The 21,999-nt window shown below is 43.6% G+C and overlaps 2 protein-coding genes across 6 annotated transcripts; both read left to right on the top strand.

The window, feature by feature from the left end:
- Positions 1 to 3,974: 3,974 nt before the first annotated feature.
- LOC311509359 (NLR family CARD domain-containing protein 3-like) lies at positions 3,975 to 16,614 on the top strand. 5 transcript variants are annotated; one of them, XM_084574533.1, is made up of 12 exons: positions 3,975 to 4,212; positions 8,191 to 8,291; positions 8,644 to 8,820; positions 9,070 to 9,116; positions 9,529 to 9,813; positions 10,024 to 11,815; positions 11,900 to 12,073; positions 14,356 to 14,529; positions 14,680 to 14,853; positions 15,110 to 15,286; positions 15,470 to 15,643; positions 15,868 to 16,614. In XM_084574533.1, exons 3-12 carry the CDS (start codon positions 8,693 to 8,695, stop codon positions 15,875 to 15,877), a joined length of 3,135 nt encoding a protein of 1,044 aa, XP_084430659.1. In that variant the 5' UTR covers positions 3,975 to 4,212; positions 8,191 to 8,291; positions 8,644 to 8,692; the 3' UTR covers positions 15,878 to 16,614. The 5 variants fall into 5 exon arrangements, with proteins under 5 accessions (XP_084430659.1, XP_084430660.1, XP_084430661.1 ...); XM_084574534.1 differs by lacking the exon at positions 8,191 to 8,291; XM_084574535.1 differs by lacking the exons at positions 3,975 to 4,212; positions 8,191 to 8,291 and adding an exon at positions 4,546 to 5,821.
- Positions 16,615 to 18,131: 1,517 nt separating this feature from the next.
- Positions 18,132 to 21,897, top strand: ephx2 (epoxide hydrolase 2, cytoplasmic). Its single transcript, XM_084574539.1, has 18 exons — positions 18,132 to 18,271; positions 18,553 to 18,631; positions 18,715 to 18,877; positions 18,955 to 19,145; positions 19,222 to 19,344; positions 19,418 to 19,489; positions 19,564 to 19,659; positions 19,736 to 19,814; positions 19,901 to 19,935; positions 20,029 to 20,055; positions 20,132 to 20,217; positions 20,293 to 20,404; positions 20,620 to 20,694; positions 20,905 to 20,947; positions 21,022 to 21,124; positions 21,228 to 21,297; positions 21,382 to 21,462; positions 21,537 to 21,897. The coding sequence occupies exons 1-18, from the start codon at positions 18,168 to 18,170 to the stop codon at positions 21,681 to 21,683; spliced, it is 1,686 nt and encodes a 561-aa protein (XP_084430665.1). The 5' UTR covers positions 18,132 to 18,167; the 3' UTR covers positions 21,684 to 21,897.
- Positions 21,898 to 21,999: the final 102 nt, after the last annotated feature.

Raw genomic sequence — 21,999 nt, 5'->3', positions numbered from 1 at the left:
CATATTCTCAATAGCTGTTGAAGACCAGCAGTGTATGGGCTAAGAATGACCAAATCATCTGCATACATGAGGTGATTAATTAATGAGTCACCAACCCTACAACCTGTACCACATGCATTTAAGGCCAAAGACAACTCATTCATGTATATATTAAAAAGAAAAGGAGACAGAATTCCACCCTGCCGAACACCATTGGTCACTTGGAATGGAACAGATGTTACAATCCCCCATTTCACCCTCATTGTCTGATGTGAGTACCAGTATACCAAGATTCTAATTAAAAAATCAGGGACCCCACATTTGGACAACTTTAAAAATAATTTATCATGATTAAAACGATCGAATGCTTTAGACGCATCAATGAAGCACATGAACATTGTAGAATTTTGCCTATTTTATTTATCTAAAATTTCTTTTAATGCAAAGATACATAAGTCAGTGCCATGCTTTTGTTTAAAACCAAATTGGTTATCAGTAGACAAGACATACCTCTCAAGTCTACTCAGTAGAACAGTCTCTAGCACTTTGGACATGACACTGGCCAAAGCTATTGGCCTATAATTATCTGAGTTGTTAAGCTTCCCCACTTTATCTTTGATAACTGGTACTAACACAACAGAAAGCATAGAATCAGGTAATATACCATGAACAAAAAAACCTGTGTAGCATATAGCCACCAGAGGACACAGTTTCTTACTGGCAAGTTTCATATGTTCAGCTGTAATATTATCTAGACCACAGGCCTTATTATCTCTCAACTTCAATATTGCTTCATAGACTTCAGCAGGACTGACAATAACATCATCATTAAACTCTACATGATCTACTACAAACAGATTACTTTTTACACAGTTTAGCAGTTCATAATATTGTTTCCGCCATAATTGTGATATTTCATCTGGTCCACTCACACCATCTATATTAGATGGAAGAGATGTTTTGCACTTATTAATAGATTTGATTTCCTTCCAGAAGTCATTAACATTAGTTTGTTGCAGCTTCCGTGCTAGTGAATCTGACCTCATAGCATTTTCATTTCTTTTAATATAGCGAAGGGCATATTTGAATCTAGCATTAGTGCATTTTTTATTTTCAAACAAAGGGCCATGCCTGCTTTTGCCTGACTCAGCCCATTTCTTAAAAGCATTTCGGGCCTCTGCATGGAACTCTTCTACATGATCCTTCCAACCTGGCTTAGCATTACACACTTTTGCCCTATGTTTATATAGAGGCCTGCTTGAAATACCAAGTGACTCTACAATAGCTTCATACAGGGAACATATTTCCTTACAGTGTTGTACATTCTTGCAGTTCATATCCTGACACAATAAGGCATCTTTTGGAAGCTTAATATTACCCAACAAAGCATTAGAATGATTTTCATATTTATTAAGATCTTTCTTAGACAATTTTTTAGACAAATCTATTTTCCCTGCATCAATGCCATCATCCACAGGCAACAACACTGGTAAATTGCCTGTGTTCAGCACCATGAGAAAGGGTATATGGTCCGTAGTAGCCAGATCATATTCAATTTTCATCATATCGATGGAGTCATGGGCATCCACTGTACAAAGACAGTGGTCTAGCCAGGAAGTAGAGTGCCAGGCCTCACTAATATAAGTATAACTATCATTTGGCAATAGTACCTTACTAGATAAAATCAATCCACTGTCTGAACAAAACTGCATTAGATGGTTACCAAACAGAGACTTGGCATCAGTTACATCAGCATTCATGTCACCAACAACACATATACAGGTAGAAGAACTATCCTGAATAAAAGACATAATAAATGCCAATCGACTGAGGTACTCATTCTCATTCTGTATGCACTCATATGGCGTATATACATTCAAGATTATTATCTTCTCATCATTACAGCACAGCTCAAGCCCAATAGCCCAATCAACCCCCAGTCTTATAACATTAACCAACTGATCTTTCGACACGTCACTGTTCCATTCTCCAATTTCTCAGATAAATAGACACGCAGCGTGTCTGCATCCAGGGAAGGGGAGAACCTAGTGGCAAACACATTCACCAGCTTGGTTTTCACCACTCCAATGCTGCTCTCCGTACCAGTTCCAATTATTCCCACATTCCTCTGCTCACGTTTCCCATGGACTTGCTTGTTGTGGAGTTTCCGTGGCACAGCTGCTTTAAGGGACCCCGTTTTTTTTCGTCCTTCTTTTACAACAACGCTCCACTGTGGAGACTGTAGTTGCGGCCGTGGTGATGTTACTGCTACATCCAGGAGCTCCTGTTGTTGAGCGGAGCCCACCAGCCTCTTCACCCCCCCTTGTGAGCTGCTGGCGATCACAGTGTCCAGACCCAGGAGACGAGACTTCCCAGCCGGAGACGATGTCAATACATTATTGTATTTTTGTTAATGTCAGTTTTGCATTTGGAGAGGCAGGGTGACAACGAAAAACTTACTTAGATAAGTTTTAAGCTACATGGAGGGAAAAGCTTAGTGTTCATGTTCGCATGGGTAGTAGCACTGGCTTTAGAGGCTCTAACTTAATTTTTCCATATCATTCAACTGATGGTAGATGTCTCGTGATATTCATTTGAGCACAACTGGGCTGTATTAGGCAATTGATTCCCGTGATTTTGCTTATAAATTCCGATTCAGCTATTAGCCTACCTTTGTGATAACGCAAAGAGGTCTGCCATGGCGGTCCTTCTTCTGATGAGTGGCCACCCCCAGGACCACAACGCCAAACTCGCCAGTCCTAAAATTCCCATTATTCCTAATTAAATAACCCTCGCTCAAATCACGAGTCATGACAATGCCTTGACATACCCTGATCACGAGCTCATGGCATGGGATAGCAATCTATCAGCATCTCATCAAGCATCAGCAAGTTGCGCTGGGCAAATTGTACACTAGCCAAGTGAACATGGAACAGGAACAGTACAACAAATTAAGTACAGCCAACACATCACATAATTAAAACTTAGTATATCCCAAAATTCAATTAAATAAAAGTTGCTATAAAGGTGGTAGTGATTCATTACCGAACTACCTTCACAGCAGGGGAAGTCGTGCTGGCTAATTAGCTAGCACGCAATGCTAGAAAATTGGTTGAAACAACCAAGATAAAATATAAATTATTTATGCTGTGCATATATAAATGAAGACCAGTATAAGTATCGCAAATGTCCTCTGATACAATATAGACAGTTGACAATTCAAAAGAGGTCGATATTTCAGCAACTTACCTCTGGAACAACTCAATGCGCAGCAATGTAAGTGAATGAGGTCGAACGCTGTAGCTCTTAACCACATAATGTGTGATGCATTGATTTTTTGTGTCTGTAATTAGTGATGGGCAATCGAGGCTTTGTTGAAGCCTCGACACGTGATTCAAAAAAAGGTTCATTACTCGAAGCTTCAGTGACACCGTGCTCTATTTTTTTGCATCTAGTGGACAATAAAATGTCGTGCAATGGAGACGTGTCTTACTGGTTCATGCTTGTGTGGGACTTGATTTGCCATGCACATTCCTATTCGACTAGTTGATTATAAGAAAATTATATACATATAACAATAAAATAAATTTAAAAAAAAAAAGAATCAAAGGGAATCGAACCCTTGCTTCAATAAGACTGGTGATTTCACAGTGTACCACTAATCCCGTTAGTGTCGCTCGGTTGTTGTTGGGTCCATTTTGATTAAGTCACTACTGTACTGTGTACTATATATGTAATGGCTCTTGGGAATGACTATGAATGACAAAAAAATGTATGACCAAATAATTTCTGTACTTAAATTATCACAGGTGTATGATAAAATGTTTTTTGAATATATTCTGTGTGTGTAACTTTTCCCAAAATGGTAGTATCATATGATATGGCAGGTTGGGTAATGTTTTTCCGCCACTTTAGGCAAATGGCATGGGCAGAGGAAAGTGAAAGTGCTTGTGGAACTAGGAAGAGGGCACTGAATATGTCTTCCTCCTAGCTGGCTCCATGCTCTTACCTATCTTTCTCTCCTCACTCTCCTAAATCTTCAAACTATATCTCTCTCTCAAAACTCTCCAAACTATCTCCAAATTATATAAACGCTATCCAAACTCCGCAACTTGACCGCAACTCCCTTACTCGACGCACCCTTCGAATCCTCGGCACGTCTCGTAACATCATCACTACTTTCATGCAGATTGTGGCGCTGATCTGTCTCTGCGGGCACACGCACATCTGAAGGTAATGGAAGCAGTTTTTATTGTTTTCTTCGTTAACATCAGCTGTAGGCAGCTCAGAGACAACAGAAATCTGCAGAATCATACTGGAGACTGATGCAGCTTTCCAGCCTCCATCAGTCCGTGGACGAGGCGGAGATGAGCCGCTGCTCTCCCGCTGTCTGAGCCACTGAGTGCGGCCTTGTTGTAGCGGACAGCCGCTGGAGAACAGCTGCATGACTTTCTGTGTCCCTGTATTTATCAGTGTAGAATAGAATAGATTTTCTTTATTTAAATTTATTTATTTTCTATATTTAAATAAAAGCAGAAAAAAAAACATTTAAAGTGGTGAAAGTAGTAAAGTGCATTTACTGCAGTCAGTGCTGGATGCTGCTGAAGAGCTTTTGCTCTGCAGAGGCAGATATTTGACTTTATAATACACTACTCACAATAAGTTAAGGATATTGTTATTTACATGAGTACTTTTCCTATTTGGTCTGAACTTGAATGAAATAAGTAAAAGTTCCCTTTGATATTACTAATAATGAATGAGAAGAAACACCATTTTCATTAGTTTAATATTTATTACTCCCAAAATCTAGACAATAACAAGGATAGCCCCAAATAACAAAAATTGACAATGTCAGTAGCAGGTGTTTCCACCATTTGCCGCAATGACAGCTTGACAGGGACGTCTCATGCTTTAGCCTCATGATGTTGTTCTGAGGCAATGCGTTCCACTCTTCCACAAGTGCTACACACAGTTCTGCCAGGTCACGTGGGGTACGATCATCCAGTCTCTGTTTCAGCTGGTCCCAGACGTGCTCTATGGGGTTCAGGTCATGGGACATTGCTGGCCATATCATATGAGGCACTCCGACTTCCTGAAGTCGAGCTGTGACAATTCTGACACGATGTGGTGGAGCATCCCACACTCTTCACACTGTTTGAAGGTTATTTGAGAGGGGGCGGGGCGCTACTCTGTGAGCGACTCGCGGCGTGTGTCTCTCTGTGAGCTTTTGTGAGTTTTTGCGAGTTTTCTTGTGCTGTCTATTAACGTGCAAACGGCAAACTTTAAATACTGGACTTTACACTTAAAGTATGGCTTCAACACAAAAACTTCTGGCGTGCCTGGGAATCTTAATCGCACTTATTCAACCAGCAGTCGCGTTATGGAATAAACCGGCAGATCCCAGGCCAAGACTCACCTATGACCGGCCGACACTAATGAATCTTCGGCTGGTGTCCATGGACTTACAAGCAACATCCCTGTCTCTGCATCAGATACCTCGTTGCTTACAGAGGAATCATCTGGTCAGACGGATTCGGAGGAAAAGGGGATCCAGGGGAGGAATACGCAACAGAATACGGAGACGCGGTACGAAGCTACCGCTACCTGCAATAGCTCTGTCTAACGTGAGATCACTGCGGAATAAAATGACAGAACTTTCTGCACTTTTCAAACTGGACTCAGACTACCGTCAGACAAGCCTCTTCTGTTTTACGGAAACGTGGTTGTCAGAAGGAATATCGGATATAGATCTGGAAGGATTTACTATCATACGTTTTGATAGAGACACTACACAAACACGGAAGTCAATCGGAGGAGGGCTCTGCATGGCTGTAAATAACAGGTGGGCTACAAACTTTACATTGAGAGAGACAGAATGCAGCAGACATCATGAGATCATGACTGTGTCATTCAGGCCTTTTTACTTACCACGGGAGTTTACACAGATAACGATTATTTTAGCATATGTCCCTGGTCCTGACAATGCATTTGCTGCACAACGCCTCGCTGAACATTACAACAAGGCTCTTAACCGTAATAGCGAGCATCCTGTGTTTTTGCTTGGCGATTTTAACACATGTGATGTAACCTCACTGTTACCCAATCTAGAACAATACGTTACATCTCCCACAAGAATGGATAGAACTATAGACTTGTGTTTTGGTAACATACCGGGTGCTTATATCTCAAAGCCCCGCCCACCACTCGGTCGCTCTGACCATAATCTCATGCTGCTGCTCCCAAAATACCGACAAAGGCTGAAAACTAACAAAACGCAAACACAAACCATCAAGGTCTGGAACAGTGAGTCTGTGGAGACATTGCGGGCCTGCATAGAGACCACAGACTGGGATATTTTCTTTGACAGCTGTGAGGGAGACCTAAGCCTCCTCACAGACTCCACCTCCTCCTACCTGTCCTTCTGTGAGGAGTCTGCCATTCCAACTAAACAGGTCAAGCTGTATCCTAACAACAAGCCTTGGGTCACCAAGGACCTGAAGCATTGCTTAAACAACAAGAAAGTGGCGTTCCTCCAGGGGGACACACACAAAGTCAGAGAGCTGAATAAAGAGCTGAGGAGGAAAACCAGGCTGGCTAAACTCCAATACAAAAACAAGGTGGAGGACAAATTCACTGCTGGCAACGCAAGGCAGGCATGGCAAGGACTTAACATCATGATGGGCAGAACAGCTAAATCTGCCCAGATTCAGTGCCCTGATTCTGCCACCTTTGCAGAGCAACTCAACACCTACTGTGGCAGGTTCAACAAGCCCTCTGCTCAAAAAGACTGGCCCCTGATCAACACCACTCACTCAGCCATCACAGTGGATAAAAAAATGGTTACATCCACACTGAGCCATGTCAACCCCCGGAAAGCACCTGGTCCTGATGGGCTGATCGCTCACCTCGCCTTCTCCAGCAACGCTGACGACCATCATTTCTGTGCAAGGTGACCCGACACTCATCAGTGAACAGGACGGTAGACCACTGCTGCATTGTCCAGGTCACATGATCTTGTGCCCACTGCAAACGTTCACGGCGGCGTCTTGGTGTCAGTGGAATCACCTGCAACGGTCGTCTGGCATTCAAGCCAAAGCGGTGGAGTCGGTTGCGAATGGTTTGTCTGGAAACCCTAGTACCCCTCACATCTGGTAAACGGGCCTGCAGCTGTGTGGCAGTTGCATAACGATGTCTGAGTGCATAGGTCCTTAGGTACTGGTCATCGTTGCGGTCTGTCACTCGTGGGGCTCCACTCCTGGGTCTGTCACAAACTCTGCCAGTAGTTCTGTGTCTTGATGCAAGTCTGCTGATGACACTTTGAGACGCTCCAAGTTCACGAGCAACATCTGACTGCCTGCCACCGACCCGAAGGCGCGCTATGGCCAGGTGGTGCTGCTCGTCCGTTAAGTGACGTCGTGTGTTCATGGCTGTTGGAATGATGAACTTGGAATGACTTACTGACAATACCAGCTTTTTATACCCACAGAATGTTGAAATTGATGCCACATTGAAAAGGGTTGTCTTTTAGTATTTTTTGGCACACTGTACGCAGACTGTGGAAAACACAAAATGAGGTGTGTCTATCACCCCAATACAATTGCCTCCCTATCCCAAAAATCTCTGAAGTGAAACAAACACCATATGTATGACATCCACTGAGTCTCTCACAATATCCCTAACTTATTGTGAGCAGTGCATATCAGAGAAGTCAGCTCACACCCGTCCGACATCACCACCACCACAACTTCTGCTCCATGGAAGTCAGCGTGCAAAAGCTGCATGACCCTGGCTGCACTTCATTCAGTTTTATATTTAGTATTCATTTCTTCGTTAACTTCATTTCTAAAGGCCTATAAATCTTCTGTTTTCTTCTATTTTGATGCACTGTACCTTTGGTTGTACGGTAATATTTACTGACATTAAAGGTCTTCATTCATTAATGTTAATGTGCATAATACGACATATTTTGAAGTACATTTTAATTTCTTTCTTTTTTTAAATTTTAAGGAAATCCCTGTTTTAAAACTGACAACGAAGTGAAACAACAGATTTATGACTTTCCTTTTTAACTTTTCAGGGAACTTTGTTGATAATTATTTGGCCTTTGCAACCTGTTAAAAGGTCTTATGACTTTATTCAAACTGAATCTGAGTCTCTATCAGATCTGTCTCCTTGCTCCTACCTGTCCTACCTGTCCATCCTCCTTCACAGGTGCAGCCCTGACTGGTTCCAGGGAACCGCTCACCTGTGTCTCCAGTGTCCAGGTGTATAGTGGAGAGCCTTCTTCTTCAGCTCTTTGACTAATCTGTCTGGTTTGTTTCACTCTTTCTCTTTGTCTCTGGTAACTTTATTGTTTGTTTCTGTGTCTGACGTTTGGAGAAGTTGTCCACGACATTGATCATTGATTAATCAAAAATATCAAATATTTCCTGGTTCCAGCCTCAAGTCTGAGGGTTTGATGTGTGTCTTTCTCCTACATGATACTAATGTGAATATCACCAGACTGATGTTCTGCTTAACTGTTAACTGACTGTGGAACTTCCTGACAGAGACTTTTTATAGAAAGTAGATCAATCAACATCCTGATCTAGAGCCAGTCAGTGGAGGAGCAGCTGAGAAGATTTCAGTTGATGTTCAGATGAATGATTTGTGTTTCCTCTGCAGGTGAACGTAGACAGAGTGTGTGAGCTGATGAAGATGTAAATTCAGCGGCATGGACCAGAGAGAGGACAGAGAGGACAGAGAGGACTCTTCTGGACCTGAACCTGAACCCAGCTGTGCATCTGTGAAGAGCGATGACGCCACTGACCGTAAAAGACAAAAACTCTCTCCTCTGAATAGGTAAGATATAGGAAATTTAAAATTAAACCGCATTCACCATCGCGCTCACATCTTCTTCAAAAATAAGTCTTCAAAAATAAGACTTGAAGAATATGTTTTGAATTAAATAGGAAGGTCCATAGGTCATTGAAAGCAGCCTGTGATCTGATCAGGCTTAGAGTTTATGATCCGAGCAACGTCTCCACGGACCTGTCAGTCATTCACAGTTTAATTATTTATCAGAAAACTGATCTCCGTCTTTCTTTGCAGCTTTCAGATCCACAATCCTGACCATGATGGACGTGGTGGTGGAGGAGGTATGTCTTCAGTTTGTTCCATTCAGCTGAAACAGAGGATGGGAAGACGTGTATTATCTGATTAAAGCCTCTCATTCAAGCTTTCACTTTTTGTCACTGATTTGAAATTAATAAAACATGGTCTAAAACGTGTCCCCTGCCACATGCAGTCTCTAAATGAACGTACTCTGCTCATCCAGCCAGTGCAGCATTAGGCTGTGTTTGAGGCGACTGCAGTCACAACTCCCAGCCTTCTAAACAACTTGGACGTGTTTTATAGATGAGACTCTGGGGATGCAATAAATCTGTGTATCTGTGTATTCACATACCAGAATTAAAGCTCACATACAACACTGAGTGGACAGTGGCAGGTAAGACTGAGGGACCCCTGAGTTGCAGAATGTCTGATATGCACATGTCCTTGTTCCTGTAGAGGAGTTGGTTGCCAGCTTGAGGACTAAGTTGGTGAAAAGGGTGTCGTTAGAAGTCCTTACACAGCTCCTCGAGGTCCTCGTAACAGACGGTGTCTTGACTGAGATGGAGAAAGAATCGATGTCTGAGAAGAACCCAGTCACAGCAGACAAGGTACGCCACTTCATTGACACTGTGAAAAAAAAGGGAGAAAAGGCCTGCAGGAAGATGATCCAACGTCTTCAGTCCATAGATCCTGCTCTTGCCTGTCACCTGGGTTTGTCCTCTGATCAACCTGCTCAGAGAGGTGAGGCCACGTGTTTCTCTGGTGATGGTTGTGTTAACGTTTGCTTGAGCAGAGTAACTCAGAAGATCTGACCAGATGTGAGGATACGTTTATGTATAAATGCAGATAGTTCCAAAGGGTCCAGTTAGTCTTTCTTGATGCCGTATACAGTACAACTGATCTACAACACATCAGATGATGATGATGATTGTCTGTTGTTTTATCATTCAGAGGCTCTTGATAGTTGTCACCATGAACTTAAATCTGCTCTGAAGGAGAAGTTCCAGTCTGTATTTGAGGGGATTGTTAAAGCAGGAAAGTCAACCCTTCTGAATGAGATCTACACAGAGCTCTACATCACAGAGGGAGGGACTGCAGAGGTCAATGATGAACATGAGGTCAGACAGATTGAAACAGCATCCAGGAAACCAGACAGACCAGAAACAACCATCAGACGAGAAGACCTCTTTAAAGCCTCACCTGGAAGAGATAAACCAATCAAAAGAGTGTTGACAAAGGGAGTGGCTGGCATTGGGAAAACAGTCTTAACACAGAAGTTCACTCTGGACTGGGCTGAAGACGAAGCCAACCAGGACATCCTCTTCATATTTCCATTGACTTTCAGAGAGCTGAATGTGTTGAAAGAGAGAAAGTTCAGCTTGGTGAAACTTGTTCATCACTTCTTTACTGAAACCAAAGAAGCAGGAATTTGCAGGTTTGAAAAGTTCCAGGTTGTGTTCATCTTTGACGGTCTGGATGAGTGTCGACTTCCTCTGGACTTCCACAACACTGAGATCCTGACTGATGTTACAGAGTCCACCTCAGTGGATGTGCTGCTGACAAACCTCATCAGGGGGAAACTGCTTCCCTCTGCTCGCCTCTGGATAACCACACGACCTGCAGCAGCCAATCAGATCCCTCCTGAGTGTGTTGACATGGTGACAGAGATCAGAGGGTTCACTGACCCCCAGAAGGAGGAGTACTTCAGGAAGAGATTCAGAGACGAGGAGAAGGCCAGCAGGATCATCTCCCACATCAAGACATCACGAAGCCTCCACATCATGTGTCACATCCCAGTCTTCTGCTGGATCACTGCTACAGTTCTGGAGGATGAGTTGAAAACCAGATCAGGATGGGAGCTGCCCAAGACCCTGACTGAGATGTACATCCACTTCCTGGTGATTCAGACCAAAGTGAAGAAGGCCAAGTATGATGGAGGATCTGAGACAGATCCACACTGGAGTCCAGAGAGCAGGAAGATGATTGAGTCTCTGGGAAAACTGGCTTTTGATCAGCTGCTGAAGGGAAACCTGATCTTCTATGAATCAGACCTGACAGAGTGTGGCATCGATATCAGAGCAGCCTCAGTGTACTCAGGAGTGTTCACACAGATCTTTAAAGAGGAGAGAGGACTGTACCAGGACAAGGTGTTCTGCTTCGTCCATCTGAGCGTTCAGGAGTTTCTGGCTGCTCTTCATGTCCATCTGACCTTCATCAACTCTGATGTCAACCTGCTGGAAGAACAACAGACAAGATCCTGGTGGTTTAATCCTTTTAAAAAACGAATACATCTCCACCACAGTGCTGTGGACAAGGCCTTACAGAGTCCAAATGGACATCTGGACATGTTCCTCCGCTTCCTCCTGGGTCTTTCACTGCAGACCAATCAGACTCTCCTACGAGGCATCCTGCCACAGACAAGAAGAAGCTCACAGACCAATCAGGAAACAGTCCCGTACATCAAGGAGAAGATCAGAGAGAATTTGTCTTCAGAGAGAAGCATCAATCTGTTCCACTGTCTGAATGAAATGAATGATGGTTCTCTAGTGGAGGAGATCCAACAGTCCCTGAGATCAGGAGGTCTCTCCACAGATAAACTGTCTCCTGCTCAGTGGTCAGCTCTGGGCTTCATCTTACTGTCATCAGGAGAAGATCTGGACGTGTTTAACCTGAAGAAATACTCTGATTCAGAGGAGGCTCTTCTGAGGCTGCTGCCAGTGGTCAAAGCCTCCAACAAAGCTCTGTAGGTTCATCATCAAGACAGCAACCTGTCAGCTGGTCACAAAAGTTACTAGTTTTTGGTGATTTATTTTTTTTTTGTCTTCAGACTGAGTGGCTGTAACCTGTCAGAGAGAAGCTGTGAAGCTCTGTCCTCAGTTCTCAGCTCCAAGTCCTGTAAGCTGACCGAGCTGGACCTGAGTGAAAACAGCCTGCAGGATTCAGGAGTGAAGCAGCTGTGTGCTGGACTGGAGAGTCCAAACTGTAAACTGGAGACTCTGAAGTCAGTTTTCATTTATTTTATTAGCAGGCTTCTGAAGAACAGAGATCCAGTTTACAGTGGCTTGCAAAAGTATTCATACCCCTTGAACTTTTCCACATTTTGTCTCATTACGACCACAAACATAAATAGATTTTGTTGGAATTTTATGTGAAAGACCAACATAATGCGGCACACAATTGTGAAGTACAAAGAAACTTATACATGATTTTATTTTTATTTTTTACAAATAAAAAACTGAAAAGTGCAGTGTGCAAAAGTATTCAGCCCCCCTGAGTCAATACTTTGTGGAACCGCCGTTTGCTGCAATTACAGCTGCAAGTGTCTTGCACATCTAGAGACTGCAAATTTTGCCGATTCTTCTTTGCAAAACACCTCAGTCAGCTCAGTCAGATTAGATGGAGCGCGTCTGTAAACGGCTGTTTTCAGATTTCGCTACAGATTCTCGATTGGACTTAGGTCTGGACTTTGACCATTCCAACACATGAATATTTTTTGTTTTAAACCATTCCATTGTTGCCCTGGCTTTATGTTTAGGGTAGCTGTCCTCCTGAAAGGTGAACCTCCGCCCCACTCTCAAGTCTTTTGCAGACTCCAACAGGTTTTCTTCCAAGATTGCTCTGTATTTGGCTCCATCCATCTTCCCATCAACTCTGACTATCTTCCCTGTCTCTGCCAAAGAGAAGCACTCCCAGAACATGATGCTGCCACCACCATGTTTGACAGGGGGGATGGTGTGTTCATAGTGATGTGCAGTGTTAGTTTTCCGGCACACATAACGTTTTGCATTTAGGCCACAAAGTTCAAGTTCAGTTTGGGCTCATCTGACCAGAGCACCTTCTTCCAGATGTTTGCTGTGTTCCCCACATAGCTTCTGGCGAACATCAAACAGCACTTCTTGTGGTGTTCTTTTAACAATGGCTTTCTTCTTGCCACTCTTCCATAAGGGCCAGATTTGTGCAGTGCACGACCAATAGTTGTCCTGTGGACAGATTCCCCCACCTGAGCCTCTTGGCTGCATCTCTGATCAATGCTCTCCTTGTTCAGCCTGTAAGCTTAGGTGGACAGCTGTGTCTTGGTAGGTTTGCAGTTGTGCCATAGTCTTTCCATTTCCGGATGATGGATTGAACAGTGCTCCGTGAGATGTTCAAAGCTTGGGAAACCTTTTTTATAGCCTAACCCTGCTTTAAACTTCTCCGCAACTTTATCCCTGACCTGTCTGGTGTGTTCCTTGGACTTCATGATGCTGTTTGCTCCCCAATATTCTCTTAACAAACCTCTGAGGCTGTCACAGAACAGATGTGTTTGTACTGAGATTAGATTACACACAGGTGGACTCCATTTAGTCATTAGGTCAACATTCGATCATTCAGCAGTCATCAGGTGACTTCTGAAGGCAATTGGTTGCACTCAGAGAAAAGGGGGCTGAATACCCAAAGTCTTGGGCTGGTTTGTCGCCTGTCTGTACCCGGCTGGCCTTAGGCAGATGGGTCCCTCCATATGAGCTGGGTTCTGCTCAAGGTTTCTTCCTGTTAAAAGGGAGTTTTTCCTGCCACCGTTGCCTTCAGGCTTGCTCTGGGGGTTTCAGGCCGGGTTTTTGTAAAGCGTCTTGAGACGATTTGTATTGTTATTGACGCTATATAAATAAAATTGAAAAAATTGAATACTTTTGCACACCGCACTTTTCAGTTTTTTATTTGTAAAAAAAAAATGAAAATCATGTGTAATTTTCTTTGTACTTCACAATTGTGTGCCACTCGGTGTCAGTCTTTCTCATAAAATTCTAATAAAATATATTCATGTTTGTGGTCATAATGTGACAAAATGTGGAAAAGTTCAAGGAGTATAAATACTTTTGCAAGCTACTGTAGATCAGGTCTTGTGTCTGGACTGTCAGATAGAAATGGAAGCTAATCAAAATGTCAGTATCTTCGTGTTTCCTGGGTGTTTCCTGCTGAGCTGCAGTGGAGAGATAGGAACTCAAAAAGGAAACTTCTCAACAGCAACTTTGGTGGACGCCCACTTAACTGTCAGTCAGACGTACAGTGTAGATGTGTTAGGGAGATACCACCACACAGTCAGTGTGGACAGCAGGAATCTGAATAACTCTGTAACGTCCATATGTGACTGTTGTTGGAAGACATAGTTGAACATGTGAACTTCTCCTTTAACAAGTAATGAGAGACTTGATTTGAGCAGCAGCTTATAGTTGTTTGATATCACTGTTGAAGCGGTCGATAATAAATTGTCAAAAATAGTAAAAAAAATGCACTTTCTGTATTCAGTTTGAGTCGCTGCAGTTTTTCAACCATCAGCTGTGATCCTCTGGTCTCAGCTCTGAAGTCCAACCCCTCCCATCTGAGACGTCTGAACCTGAGTAATAACAATCTACAGGATTCAGGAGTGAAGCAGCTGTGTGGTTTTCTGGAGAGTCCAGACTGTAGACTGGAGAGTCTGAGGTCAGTTCATTGTCTGTTACTGTTGTAGATCTGATGTGTTTAATCCACATGTGAATTTACTTCCTTCCATAAAGTTGTAGATTTCCATTTGTTCATATTTCAGACATGAACACATTTGACTGGATAATCAATGATTTATTCTTTTTTCAGGTTGAGTGGCAGCAGTCTGTCAGAGATCAGCTGTGGTTTTCTGGTCTCAGCTCTGAAGTCCAACCCCTCCCATCTGAAACACCTGAACCTGAGTAACAACAGTCTTCAGGGTCCAGGACTGAAGCGTCTGTGTGGTTTTCTGGGGAGTCCAGACTGTAGACTGGAGACTTTGAGGTCAGACTCCATGTTAATATGATGATAAACTTATGTTAACCTGGTTGTTTTACCTGTGACTTCTTTCCTGATTAGTTCCTTGCTTATGCGGATGGTTTTAGTTGTGCTCCGCTACCAACGTTTATTCCCTGGATGTTCTCTCACCTGTGTTCTCTCATGTTTTCCTGCATCCCCCTTGTGTCCCCTGGTTCCTGGCATATTTAGCGTATCTTTTGTTGAACTTTGTCTTCTTCTTATTGTTTTCTCCTTTATTCAGGTTGATTCGCTGCAGTTTGACAGAGATCGGCTTTGATTCTCTGGGCTCCGCTCTGGCGTCCAACCCCTCTCATCTGACAGAGCTGGACCTGAGTTACAACAAAGAGCTGAAGGATTCAGCAGTGAAGCAGCTGTGTCGATTTCTAGAGAATCCAGGCTGTAAATTGGAGACTCTGGGGTCAGTTCACTGTCTGATTTTATTGTAGATCCAGTGTATGTTCATTCAGATCGTCCATCCAGAAAGTTTACTTCATATTTTCAGTTTTCTTGTCCTAAATTTTATCCCAAGGTCACTGAGTGTTTCTAATTAATGCTCACGAGTCACATCTGGATGAGTGAAAAATGCATTTTCTTTATCCAGGTTGAGTTACTGCGGTTTGTCAGAGATCAGCTGTTATTCTCTGGCATCAGCTCTGAAGTCCAACCCCTCCCATCTGAAACATCTGGACCTGAGTAAAAACAAGTTGCAGGAATCAGGAGTGAAGCAGCTGCGTGATCTTAAAAAGAGTCGAGACTATAGTCTGGAGACTCTGAGGTCAGTAGTAGTTCAGCTGTATTGAACTAAACACAGTTAGTATCAAAGATCCAGTGTTTCCTGTAAATCTGCAGCTTCTCAGTGAAGCTGTGAGAGTTGATGTGAAGGCGACAACTTGTCGTTGTGACAACCGTACAAGATGTATAGAGACACTGGCTGACAGCTGATGTAGTGACTCTCTGCAAACACTCATTTGTCTTCGTTGTTTCTTCTTCTCTCTACAGCTGCTGGTGACCATCTTCTCCAAGGTGAAACTGAAGAGGACGATGTGTGTTCTGAGAGAGGATGAGCTGTGTGCTGATGGTACAGAGATGCTGAAGCAGACTGTGACTGGACCATGTCACTGGGAGGTGGAGAGGAGAGCTTCATCCACATGGTCTCCATTTATGACCATCAACAGAGCTCCAACAGATCCAGTCCAGTCCCTCATGAATGATTCAGACACATGTCAACCTGCCAGCATCAACAGTCCTTCCTGTTGTTTCTCAGTGCTCGGACTATTTTTTTATCCATTTTATATGTGAGCATTAATAATAATAATAATCATTAAGTCTTATGTTCGCTAAGAAAGACTTTCCAGTGTTAAACAGTGTGTTGTTTAGTTCTCTACAGTGAATTACATTGTCATCGGTTTTTAGTATATTTCATATTTGCCATTATCCCGGTATTATTTAATATTTAATAAAAATTTCCTGTTAGTCATGTTTTGCAGTGTACGTCTATATGGTTTTATTTATTTTCATTTACAGTGAATCTCCCGGTGCTCACAGTTTATACACTAACTTTTGTTTTCTGATTTCCGTTTATGAAGACCTGAAGCAAAAATTGTCTTCTCTGAAAATATAACACACTAATATAATGTATAATGTAATATAATGTTTGTGGGCCACACTACAGCCTCAAAAGCCCATTTGCTTGTACTTTTATTGTGGAATTATCTTTTCAGTAAAGTTACTGAAATATTTAGCCGATATATCTAGTCTTGTGTGAGCTTGCAGCATAAGTGGGTGGACCAGCTCTGTGAGTCTGCTCCAATAACTGTCCAGTAACTGTATATACAACAGACAAACTCATCGTGAAGTCACCAATTAGATGTCAGAAGAGCGAGAGGAAGTCTGAAGTGGGCGGAGCACGCTACAAAATTAGGCATGGGGGTTCGTGTTGGGGCGGGCCAAGTGGAAACCTCCGGGTCTGAGTAGTGAAGCCCATGCAGAAGTTCAAACAACTGCAGCTCATCGAGTGACCGCTTGAGGCTGGCTCCAAAAGGGACCAAATCCCCAGAGACCCCTACTCTTATAAGTATCTGGGTGTTTACCTGAATAAAAACTGGACTGGAATGACCACACTAGGGCGCTTTATAGGAAAAGGTCATACCTGCTAAGGACACTTAGGTTCTTCGGAGTGACCACTACTGAGATCCTTCTGACTCTCCATCAGCCATCTTCTATGGAGTGTGTGTGCCTGAACAGACTGGTGAAGAAGGCTGGCTCTGTTCTGGGCTGCCCTCTTGAGCCTGTGGAGGAGGTGGGTGACCGAAGGATGATCCCCTCCATGGCGCTATAATGAAAGTCCTTCCTGCTGCTGTAAGGCACAAGCAAGCCTGACCCAGTAGACCACAAATATATACCTTAACTGCTGTTTTTTGTATTTATTTACTTTTCCTTGTCTCGTGCACTGTCCTCAAACATATCCCCACTGCACTGTATTCCTGACAACTGTACGGAGGGTGGTTATTTTTAATTTTTTTTTATAGCTTGTCCGTTAATGTTTTATTAAGCCTTAAAGTTCTGCATGATTAAGGGAGTGACAGGGTACGTTTGTGAGCTGTTAGAGATCATTATCCTCTATACTTGTGAACTCCCTGAGGCTAATTACCTCTCACCGTGTTGTCACATGGATGACATTTCAGTAAATTCTATTTGCATTTACACTCCTTAGGTTGTTTGTGCTGTAAATGTACAGTCAGCTGTCAATTGAAAGTACAAGCAAATCATACTTGTTAATCACGAGTCTTAATCATCTTAATAACAATAATGATTACAGCTGTACAAACAATAGTTTAACAAATTAAAGTCAAATCTTTCATTCAGGAAAACATCGAGCTGTAATGTGACATTAATACTGAACCATGTCGGTCATTAACATTCGGTTAGCATTACGTTGACCACATGGACAAATTAACATGAACACACACTACTTTACATGGTGGACTAAAACTTTCCATCCTCACACAGGAACTGCACCGAAGCTTCCAGGTATCATTTGTATTCAAAATGGACCAAAACGTCAAACACAGTGAGAGGCCGTCATTAGCTCCAGGTGAGGGTTAGTGATTAGCTGGAGGCCAGTGAACTCTGACACCTCCCAACTGTCACCTGTTACTCAAAGGAACGGGAACGCCCTTATTTAACGCAAAAAGGACAAAGTTTACCCTCCCAGCATGAATAAAAACTGACTGCTCCAGCAGCAGAGAAACAGACATTTAAGGACAAATTAAAAACCTTTGCACTCAGATTCAGAGGAGATGGCGGAGAGGAAAGCAATCCTGTTCAACTTCTGGGGAGTTGCTGTCTCTTCTCGACCTGATGTCGTTTTCAACAAGTTCGAGGAGTTGCATAAACTGCCGAGGTTAGTTCCAGCTGTTGTGCATCATGTGTGGAGTGTAAAAATGCTGTGCTTAAGTTGATTTGATCATTTTTGTAGAAGGATGACGGAGAGCCGTTCCATAAATGAAATGACATTTACATAGAACAAGTTTAGTTCGGGGTAGTTTTCATGTCGTAGCAGGAATCAATCTATAAAAAGTAAAGATATGTGTGAGTTCCTGTAGCTTCCTTCTGAACGTTTCTTGCTTTTAGATGTGAAGACAGTAAAGTAAGTGGAGGTTTATTTCCTGCTCTGGTTCTCAGGGGTTTCCTGTCCAGTGTGGCGTCCCAGAAGGACGGCGCCATGATGCGGGCGGAGAGAGGTGCCGTGACACTTTCTCAGGTGGGTGAAGATGTTTCCTGCTTTCCTTCACGTCTGCCATGTGGAGCTGCTCTTACTGACCGAGGCTGACTGTGTGTGTGAAGATGATTCCAGCGTTCGAGGCCGAGTGTGTGAAGGAGGCCCAGGTCAGGGGAGTGACTCTGCCATCTGATTGGTCAGTCAGAGGCCTGCTGCAGGAGTTCAGAGAGGCGATGGCGGACGTCCAAGAAGCTGTGCTGAAGACAACTGCCAGCCTGCGTTGCAGCGGTAGACTAGATTCTGATTTACTCATTTATTAGTTGGGAAAGAGATATCTGAATGTCACTTTAATCTCTGATCTAAAGGGTTACTGACAGCCGTGCTCGCCAATCACTGGGTAGACGACAGTGCAGATGGAGACGGCCCGGCCCGAGTTCTCTGTCTGCTGGGGCGTCATTTTGACCTGGTCCTTCAGTCCTGCCGTTCAGGTCACAGGGTCCCCGAGGCTGCCATGTTCAGCTCAGCTTTGCAGCACCTGGGAGTGACTTCACAGCAGGTAGTGGACTCTCCTACATGCTGCTCACGATGAGATGGATCGGTGGCTTTGTGCTGAGCCGTGCGTCTTATTTCAGGCTGTTTGGGTGGATGCAGATGAGGAGGGTGTGAAGGCAGCGGAGGAAGCGGGGTTGAAGGCCATCTTGGTGGAGAATCTGGACGTCGCTCTGGAGAAACTGGCTGAGTTTACAGGAGTTCAGGTTTGAATATATCATCGGAGCTTTGACCACTGTTACTCTGCTTGTGTGAACACGCCCCTGCTGTGTGTTTCAGGCTGTTGGAGCAGAGAGTCCTCCACCCTCCTGCAGACCTGATCAAGTGTCTCATGGCTACGTCTCCATCCGAGTAAGGCTCAGCACCAGCTCCAGCAGCTCGCTGACTTATGAACAGCCCACTATCAAACAGTCTTTGTGTCTCAGCCAGGTGTGAGGACTCATTTTGTGGAAATGGGCTGCGGTCCCCCGGTTCTTCTGTGTCATGGCTTCCCTGATTCCTGGTTCAGCTGGAGGCACCAGGTAAGCTGCTCCCTTCCTGTTTCCTCAAGTCAAACGACTGCTGGAGAGTTTTTTACATGTTTCTCCTCTCGGGTAGATCCCAGCCTTGGCTGCTGCAGGCTTCAGGGCGTTAGCTCTGGACATGAAGGGATATGGAGAGTCTACGGCGCCTCTTGGTGTGTTAAACTACTCATGACTGCATTAATCCATTGTGTGTGAATCGGCTGTTTTCTTGTTAACTCTATCATTTGTCTGCTCACAGACCCAGAGGAGTATTTAATGGAGCGTATTGTCAAGGTACAAACGCTAACTAAACTGACTGCAGAGTAAAAAAACAGATCAATCACATGTTATTTAATTATATTTACACACGTATTCCTCTTTTTCCAGGATATGGTCACATTCATGGACAAAATGGTGAGTAGTAGCTCATTACACAGCATACTAGTTCATAAAGTTTCAGTTGGCAGATTTTTCTCCGTGTCTTCTCCAGTCCATACCTCAGGTCACCCTGGTGGGTCAAGACTGGGGCGGCAGCCTGGTGTGGTCCATGGCCCAGTATTATCCAGAGAGAGTCAGGTGAGCACACACACGGACAGAGTCAATGCTGAGGCTATGTGTGGAAATAAAATGTGGTTTTCCATGTGTCTGAAGGGCTGTAGCGTCTCTGAGCACTCCTCTGGTGAAGGCGGAGCCTTCCATTTCAATCATAGAGAGACTCAAGTCTATTCCCATATTTGACTACCAGATCTACTTCCGTCAGACAGTAAGTCATAACGGCATCTTGTAGGCGATGCAATGAATGGGATAAATGAAAGGATACTCTTATCTTATTTTATCTTAAAGATTTTAATTGAAAAAGTTGCTCAAAACCTCTTTAATGCCTTGAGCCAAATGTGTGCATCCACACCTGGTCCCTCCTGTTCTTTTCTTTGAGAAATAAACTCAGTGTAAAAGCAGTAACCACTGTTTGTGCTAAAGGATGCAGCAGTGGCCGAGCTGGAGAAGGATTTGGAGAGAACGCTCAAAGCTTTCTTTTACGGCAACAGTGATACGGTGAGTAGACACAAACGAGTGACAACATGCAGTATCAGGTCTGGAGAAAAACAACCTTTGGTCCAAGTTACGTCCCCAAAGAGGGATTAGAACAAGACGAGTATAACAGTCAGTTATTGACAGAAAAACAAAATATCAACTCAAGTATAACCCAGCCTGAATGTGGGCTGCGAGAGAGAAGTGTAATAGATTTTTCTGTATTTTTCGCAGGAGATTCGTCCTAACCTTAACAATTCGGGAGTCTGCGAACGAGGTGAGAAGACTTCCTGCTGACTGTTGTTTTTCCACACTGATGTGAGCTCATGTTGTGTTGCTGCTGTGCCACAGGCGGCCTGCTTGTGGGTCTGCCCGAACAGATTCCCCGGAGCTCCATCCTGTCAGAGGCCGACTTACAGTACTACGTCAGCCAGTACAAAGAGAGAGGAGTCAGGTCACACACATTTAACATCTCAGCTAAACTTCAAAAAAGGAGCTCACTGTTTCAGAAGATGTGAATGTAAAAACTGTGCTGTTTCTTCTCATGTGTCATACAGGAGGCCGCTGTACTGGTATCTAAATATTGGAGCAAACTGGAAGTGGATGTGTTCTCGACCCTTTGAGCAGGTCTGTTACACGGAAAACTTCATAGTTTTCCCAAAGTTGAGTCTCTCACTGTGTTTTGTGTGTGTTTCTGTGTGTGTGTGGTAGTTGCTGATGCCGGCACTGATGGTGACATCAGGTAAAGACGGCGTACTGCCTCCGATCATGTCCATGGGAATGGAGGAAATGGTAAGAAAGACAGCAGTGAGACAATCAGTGATTGAGTGATTGTCAGAAATTAATGTGATATTTATGAACCGCAGGTACCGAATCTCACCAGAGGACACATCGAGGAGTGTCAACACTGGACTCAGATGGAAAAGCCAGCGGAGACCAACAAAATCCTGATATCGTGGCTCAAAGAGACACACAAGAAGGACAGAGACGTTACTGTGGCGCCCACTCTGTGAGGACAGAACGAACAGGGAAGAGAGGACGGGACAAAAGAGAAGAAAAGAATGAAGGGAAGGAAGGAGGGAAATAAAAGATCTGGATTTGTGTCAGCTGTTGTTATGAATGTGCATTACATTAACAAGTGTTCCTAATGAAGTGCTGTGTTGAACTTTTGTCTGTCACTTTTCATCAATGGGCTGCTTTGGTTACGGGGCACACAGGAGATAACATTAAATAAGTACAAAAAATACACATTTTACAAATTGCAAATGACATACATTTACATTTAATATGTCCATTTACATCGTGCAGTTCATTGTTTCACAACCAGAG

This window comes from Chelon labrosus (assembly GCF_963514085.1).
Source record: "Chelon labrosus genome assembly, chromosome: 24".
NCBI lineage: Eukaryota > Metazoa > Chordata > Actinopteri > Mugiliformes > Mugilidae > Chelon > Chelon labrosus.
This window is presented reverse-complemented; position numbering and strand designations above follow the sequence as displayed.

Coding starts and splice junctions, on each gene's coding strand:
- ephx2 (XM_084574539.1), top strand. CDS start 18,168: ATGGCGGAGAGGAAAGCAATCCTGTTCAACTTCTGGGGAGTTGCTGTC. Junction 18,632..18,714: donor GTGCCGTGACACTTTCTCAG/GTGGGTGAAGAT, acceptor GTGTGTGTGAAG/ATGATTCCAGCGTTCGAGGC. Junction 21,463..21,536: donor CCATGGGAATGGAGGAAATG/GTAAGAAAGACA, acceptor TATGAACCGCAG/GTACCGAATCTCACCAGAGG.
- LOC311509359 (XM_084574534.1), top strand. CDS start 8,693: ATGGACCAGAGAGAGGACAGAGAGGACAGAGAGGACTCTTCTGGACCT. Junction 8,821..9,069: donor AAACTCTCTCCTCTGAATAG/GTAAGATATAGG, acceptor CTTTCTTTGCAG/CTTTCAGATCCACAATCCTG. Junction 11,816..11,899: donor AAAGCCTCCAACAAAGCTCT/GTAGGTTCATCA, acceptor TTTTGTCTTCAG/ACTGAGTGGCTGTAACCTGT.